The following is a 7,303-nucleotide window of genomic DNA, read 5'->3' on the forward strand; positions in this document are numbered from 1 at the left end:
CATTAAAAAGGGAGAGGGGTTTACAGAAACGTGGACTGGAGCCTTGCCGTACCGCAAAGGTGTTACAAAGAGTACCCTTCAGCCTGCATGGCCCTGCTGCAATTCCTCCTTGGCCCAACAAGAAGACAAGGGTAAGGGAATGATTTGTTTGTTGCTCTCTGTCCCTGTCTTGCATGTTCTTAGGAAGGTAATGTTCTTGTTAATTTTCTGGCTGTGCATTTGGGGGTTCCAGTGCCGATGTTTTTGCTGGAAGGCAGTGTACGTGCACAGCAGAAATCCCTTGGTCTCGGGCTGATGCTGAATAGCACCACAGCAGAGGGACACAGAGATCCTGGCTGTCATGCTAACAGTCACTCCTCATCTCTCTTGTGTAGTGGGATGACAAATACAGAGATGTCATCATAGGATGCCTCATGGCTGTCATCCAGCATCCACTGGTGGCCTCTCTTCTTTCCCCTTGCTCTGCATACCAAGCACTTGGCCAGTTCTGAAAACCTGTGGTTGGAAAAAATGCAAGGTCTGGGTTAAGATTGCACCATTCCCATAAAGAACATTGGCAAAATAGCAGGGTTTTGGCAAAGACACCAACTTCATCATCCTTTCTTTAGGATGGGGAAAGATGAGAAGGCAGTTTCCAGTCACAGACAAGAGTGCTTGGTCATGCTGGAGTTAACCTAGAAGCAGAGTAATCTCAGCCTGCTTTTGGTCTGACCAGGTTCTTTGAAAGGGAAAATGATGACAAAGCTGATGTTACCTGTGAGGATCTGTCCTGTTTTCTGCAAGAAAGCTCCTGACCATTTGGGCCACCTCTCTGTTGCACAGAACATCCCAAAGGCCATCAGTTGCCATGATAAGAACATCATCTTCCTCAATGTCATGCAGAGCAAAGTCAAATATATTCACCTGGAAAGCACAGGAGCAAAGCAATGACCATTCCTGCTAGGTACCAGAGGGGTCAGGGAGATGGCTTCCCCTGAGAGATGACAAAGTGGGATCAGGGTGCTTTGAATCTTTGATGTCCCCTTGCTGCTATGCTTCTGGGTTCCTGTGTCTCGGGGATTCTCTGGGCAGCATGCAGAGAGGTGGGGAATCCAAAAGAAAAGGACATGGCTAAGGCCTGTTAGGTCTGTTAAAGGTGGGTGTGACAGAGGAGGAGCAGCTTTATTTCATCCTGCAGTTCCCATGTGCTGTGACTGACCTTGGGGATGCAGGAGAGGAAAGGTTTGACTTCAATGTTGGTGTCGATGACTTTGAGCTGATGATCCCCCAGGCCTCGAGAGACAGCCAGAGTCCCCAGCAAGCGAGCCTGGCCCCAAACAAAGCAAAACAGTACTGAAACACACCAAGGCTTGTCCTGACTGATCTATGTGTTGCCTTTAGAACCCTTCTCCAAGCACCACTCAGAACCTGGAAGACTTTAACTGGAGACTTCAGAGACTGAGGAATCAACAGCCTGGAGGCAGCCTGCACGTGGGCAGCTCCTGGTGGCCCCTGGGGTTACCACACATTTGAGTAAATGCTACAGACCTCAAGAAGCTCCTGGTGGCATCTGCTCTTGATTTGGGATGGTGAGGAAGAAAACTGGGTTGGGTTGGTGGGGCCTGGGTGTTTTCTTCTGGCAGTGGAGGTTCTGCACTGACTCCTTGCAAAAGGAGTGGCATGTGGGTTGTAGTGCTGGAGGAGGTGACAGGGCTTTCTGCTCAACCCCAGCAGGGAGATGCTGGATGTGTGCAGTCACTGCTTCTCCCTGCCTCCTTCTTCCTTCTCCAGGCTCCTTTTCTCAGCCTCCCCTCAAGGAAGGTTTGTAGGAAAGGCACTAGTTAGAGCTGGAGGAGACAGTCCAAGTGGATGAAATAAGTTCTCATCTCAAATAGGAGATGAGGAAAGGGCAGGCTGGCCTGGTGCTGCTTTTGGCTCTGCTAGCAGGTACTCGAGGCGGGTGCAGCCTCACTGCTCTGCAGAGCTCTGGCTTACACCAAGCAGGCAGCATGGTGCTAGTGAATGGAGCTGCTTTTTTGGGGTTAGGGGACTGCACCATGCTGCAGAGGCCCAGTCTGCCATAGTGCCCTGGAGTGTGACAGGGATGCTAAGGACCCCCAGCAGACTTGCTTCTGCCTTCCCAGTGTGTAAAGCATTAAGCTACCTGCTTCCCATGACCATGGACAAGAGGATACTTGAGGTCAGCTTTCTCCACTGTCTTGTATCCCCTGGAACAGAGAATTCACCATTCATTTGGGATTTTTTCTGGCTTGATGGCACACCCCAGCTGCAGAACTTTGACTGCAAGTCAAGCCCTGTGGTGTCCCCATGCACAAGCAGCTGACTGAGGAAGAGGCAATGTGACTTGCTGAAGCGGAGAGAGTGAAGATGACCCCTTGCTGAATATCCAGGTGTTTTTCCCTCTCCTCTTCTGCCCACCTTGTAAATGCAGGGTAGGACTCACTGCACCAGCCCCACCTCACAGGATCCTCAAAAGACCATCTCAGCTATTCCCTAACTGCCATGCCAAGGCCCCATTCCTTCAGTCAGGGGGAAGGCTGCTCGCAGCATCCTTCACTCGATCTCGTGCAGCTTTGCACCATCAAGCCCACTGCTCTCACCAGCAGGGCATGCCCTTCACTCCAAGTAGGTAAAGCCAGCTTGTGCTGCAGCCCTCTCCTCAAGCAGCAGAGACTCACCAGCCCTCCATGAAGTAATCTCGGTACAGGACTTTCTGGCCCACATCGTCTCCCTTCAGCCTCCGTGGAAACTCAAAGCGTGTGAACTCACTGTCCAGGAGCTTGGGAAAAAGAAAAGCCTGAAGGAGGGAACAAAGGTGGCAGGATGTACAGGTTCTGCTTCAGCACAGCAGGGCACCAAAGCTGCTTCTGCCTCAGCGCTGGTACTCCCAGCAGAATGGAGAACAGAACTGCAAAACACATTCCAGGGAGGGTGTCAGCATCTCCCACAGAAAGGCTGTTAGGTGAATCTTGCCCCAAGGCTAGTGGCAGATGACATCCTGGCCACTTGGTGGCTTCTAGGAAAGCTTGCAACAAGCAAGAAGCCCTCTCTGACCCAGCCACAGCTGGATTGTCTGATGTGCAGAAGGAGTTACTCACCAGGTGTTGGATTCGCTGCCTCTCTGTCTCAGGTGTGAACTCACTGCTCATGGGCACAACACTGTCCTTCAGAACAAGAATTGCCCTATGAGGGGGAAAAGGCAGAGGGCTGAGCCACTGCAGCCCTCCTTGTATCCAGGCTGGCCCCAGAGTCAGCCAGCTGCAAGTAACCAGCAGCAGAGAGGTGCTGGAGCACAGCTCTGCACCCAGAGCAGAGCCATTACAAATTAGTCCACTGCACTTGCCCTGTTGCAGCAGAGAAACTCAGCTTGCCTGGTTTGACAGCACTGGAGCTCACTGCTAGAGGAATGGTGAGTCAAGACCCTTGAAGAGTCCTTGAAATTGCCTTCCACTTTTAAACACCCACTGGGCAGAGCTCACTGCTGCACAGTACTGCCCTGTACCTGGGCAGTGTTTGTAGTCCCTTGACATCCCAAAACCCTTCCAGGAGGCATGAGAGCAGCCATCCTTCCAGTAAGTCCTGTGGCAGGCAGGAAGGCAATGAAATGTCTGGGCTGCACATGTACCCTCTATAGGATTAAATAAGAAGCTGGAACTCTTGCTTATCTCCCAGCTGTCATTCCTCCAGCAACCCCTCCCCACCATCCCTTTGTGATGGCTCACCTGCTATCCCCAGCATTAGCCACATACAGCTTCCCCTGGAAATAAAGGGCAGCCAGAGCAGTGCAGCCTCCTGACTGGTTTGTAGCTTCCATCTCCTGGCCAATGACTTCATCCTGTTGTTTAAACAAGTTTGGAGAGTCATGAGAGACGAGCTGCTGCTTTCTGAAGCTACCTCATGCCTCCCAGCAGAAATCCAGAACCAAAACTGTGCACAGGTCACAGGAAACCAGCAAGGTGAAGACAATGTTGCTTTGGTGCAGCCAACAAAGGACTTTAGAAGCATGACAGGGAGATCTCGAGCTTGCAGATGCTGTTCCAGTGTGACAGTGGCTGCCATCTGGCTCTACAGAAATGCATCCCCTGGATGCAGTTTAGCAGAAACGCTGCAGCTTTGCTGTGGGTCAGCACTGCCAATGTGCAAGGGACCCGAAGCAGAACTCGGGGAGCTGACCCAGCATGATCTCAGTGCCGAGTGCTGGCTGAACGTCACCGCCTGCTCAGCGAGCTGTGGAACCGCAGGCCGTGCCCACCCCCGGCAGCGGGGAGGGACAGAGGAAGTGCTTGGGGCAGCAGGTCCAGTGCCCTGCAGGAGGCACTCACACATTCCTGGAAGGCGTTCTCCAGGGCTCCCACCACCAGGTCTGCTGCGTGGATGTGCTTCTCCTCCACGAACTGGGGGTCGCTGTCGCAAACGCAGCGCCCGCTGAGATTCATGGGGGGATGTGCCTCTGTGATGCCTCCCACAACCTCCTCCAGCTTCTGCTTGATGCAGTAGTGCAAATAGTTGGAGGCGATGATGGCAGCTTCTGGGCCACCGTGGCCATCAAACAGTGCCCAGTAGTAACCGGTCAGGAACTGCAGTGAGGAAGAGGGACAAGACAGCAAAGAAGAGGGGGAAGGCAGAGGCTAGGCAGGTCATGCAGATGGCAGGCTCGGCAGCCAGGACATCCCTGTTCATGTTTTGCCTGCTTTTACCACCCCAGTTACCCTTCCCTGCCACAAGCTGATCTGTGCAGCTCAAAGCCATGTGATGCCTGGGTGCTGCTCTGCCAGCTCCTGCATCTGAGCACTGGTTAGACTGCACCGTGAGTACCATGTCCAGTTCTGGGCTCCTCAATTTAAGGACACTGAGATACTTGAACGTGTCCAGAGAAGGGCAACAAAGCTGGGGGGGGGTCTGAAGCACAGACCCCTTTCCTATGAGGAAAGGCTGAGGGAGCTGGGGTTGGGAAAAGGAGGCTCAGGGGAGACCTTATTGCTGTCTACAACTACCTGAAGGGAGGTTGTAGCCAGGTTGGGGCTGGTCTCTTCTCTCAGGCAACCAGCACTGGAACAAGAGGACACAGCCTCAAGCTGCATGAGGGGAAGTTTAGGCTGGAGGTGAGCAGGAAGTTCTTCACAGAAAGATTAATTGGCTATTAGAATGTGCTGCCCAGGGAGGTGGTGGAGTCCCCATCCCTGGAAGCGTTCAAAAAAGGATTGGATGTGGCACTTGGAGCCATGGTTTAGTTGTCAGGTGGTGTCAGGTGATAGGTTGGACTTGATTATCTCTGAGGTCTTTTCCAACCTGGCTGATTCTGTGATTCTGTGGCTGGATTAGCAGCTAACCACCCTCACTAACTTTTCCTCTGTGGTTTAGGGGAAATGGGGCTGTTCTACCAGATCCAAGGTAAAGCTGCTCACAGGAGAGAGCATCCCTGTGCTTGGTTCACGCTGCTGTCCCCAGGTGGTAACAACACATACTGGCTCTTGAAAGAAGAGTGAGGACAGTAAAGGTGAGGGCACCAAGTAAATGGCTTGGACAGCCTTAAATGCTGCAAGTCATGGCCCATGGAAGTAGAAATGGCACATAAGGGCAGTGGGATGTTTGCTGGCCAGACACAGGCTATGTGGGTATGTCCAAGGAAAGGGTTTCAGGGCATGGGCATATGTAGGACTGATGGAGCAGCCTCCTGTTTCCTGTATCTGGGCCATGGGTGCAGGCCAGTGCTGGCAGCAGAGTAAGCACAGCCTGCCTTGAGGCTATACCTGTGTGGAGCACAGGATCAGCCACTCATCATCTTCCTCCAGGCCTGGCTCTCTCCTCCGGACGGAGATCTGACAGCAGGCTGCTTGGTCCTCATTGAACTCTGACTTCTCAGCATTGATAACTCTGGGGGTGCAAAGACTCCAGGTAAGGTGTGTAGACGTGCTGCACCTTGCCAGCTCCCAGCCAGCTCTGCTGGGCGTTCTGCAGCCACAGACAAAGGTTCCACGCTGCCCCTTCCCTCCAGCTTCCTGCTCCTTTTTTGAGCTCAGTGGTCTCTTTGCTGGGGACCTAAATAGCAAGTCCTTTCTGTTGGGTGTGGAAAAGCTTGTCCAGGATCACAGATGAATTAATGGTTTTGGAGCTCCCTGGCCTCAGGCAGCCCTTGTCAGCAGCCCACACTGTGACAGGTGAACTTGGTGACAGGGTGAACTGCAAAGCCACCATCGCTGGTTATCCTTCTAGCCTTGCTAGTGTCTGTCCCTGGATGCAATGCTCTCCTTGCACACTGCACCATCCCATCACCTTGGGGTTGTGATGTGGTCTGCTCAAGGATGTGGGGACAGCTCCTGGCTGGAGCATTCCTACTTGATCCATCCCTTCTGCCCTTAATAAAGAGCAAGCCCAAAGATTTAAAAAATAATAATTACTTTCCCCCTCCCTTTGTTTTGAAGGAGCTTTGCTAGGAGCAAGGGGACAGTTGTCCAGTGCTGCTACCCTGATGAAACCACTCTCTGCTCCAAACAACCCCCCTGCAAGGGAGGGCTTTCTGACCAACACAGCAGTCTGAGGGCAGAGCCCTGTCTGTTGAGGGCCCAGAGCAGGGGACAGGTGACATCCCCGTGGTAAAATTCTGATGTGAACCCTACTGCATTACGGGACGCGACACTTCGGCTAACCTCATTCTGCTCGCAGGGCTGTCCCTGGCTTGTCCCAAGCAGTGGTGCGGAGGAGGCATTGCTGCCTGCGAGCCCTCCTCCAGAGCAGTGCTAAAGCTCCGTGCTTGAGCTCAGGGAGCAGCGTGGGGCTGCGAAGGGACGACGCGGGGTGCGACCACCCCCCAGGCACCTCCCCAGGAGTCCCCTAAACCACCCGCCCCGAGCAACACCCACACCCCTCGAGCCCCTCTGACCCCTCGGAGAGCCCAGGCGTCCCCCCAGCCTTGGACTACCTCCCGTCCAAAACCCCGTAAGTCCCCTGGGAGCTCCTGTAACCGTGCACCCCGCAGCCCCCTCCCCGGGGCGGCCGCCGCTGGTGCCCCGCACTCACTCGGCGTAGCCCGCGGCCCAGGGCAGGGGCCGCTCGGGCCCGGTGCTCCGCACGGCCCGCCCGTCCGCCGGGCTCTCCTCCACACCGTCACGCAGAAACTTCGGCCGGCGGTAGCTGAGCGCTGTGGGCGGCGGGCCTGCTCCGGGCCCCGGTGCACCGCCCGGACGCTCAGCGCGGTGGCTCCGCCGCCAACGCCGCAGCCACACGGCGGACATGACGGGGCCGGCCCTGGGCGCCGCTGCTGGGGGCCGCCAGGGGGCGCCGTAAAGCGACACCGGCTCGGCGG

General features: G+C 54.7%; 1 protein-coding gene across 1 annotated transcript; it reads right to left on the reverse strand.

The window, feature by feature from the left end:
* Positions 1–38: 38 nt before the first annotated feature.
* Positions 39–7,232, reverse strand: PPM1M (protein phosphatase, Mg2+/Mn2+ dependent 1M). Its single transcript, XM_054167187.1, has 10 exons — positions 7,018–7,232; positions 5,751–5,874; positions 4,323–4,577; positions 3,723–3,835; positions 3,099–3,183; positions 2,679–2,797; positions 2,144–2,207; positions 1,199–1,306; positions 755–903; positions 39–495 (listed from the first exon to the last, which is right to left on the reverse strand). Exons 1-10 carry the CDS (start codon positions 7,230–7,232, stop codon positions 351–353), a joined length of 1,377 nt encoding a protein of 458 aa, XP_054023162.1. The 3' UTR covers positions 39–350.
* Between the last annotated feature and the right edge of the window lie 71 nt (positions 7,233–7,303).

Source organism: Dryobates pubescens, chromosome 1 (genome assembly GCF_014839835.1).
Source record: "Dryobates pubescens isolate bDryPub1 chromosome 1, bDryPub1.pri, whole genome shotgun sequence".
Lineage (NCBI taxonomy): Eukaryota > Metazoa > Chordata > Aves > Piciformes > Picidae > Dryobates > Dryobates pubescens.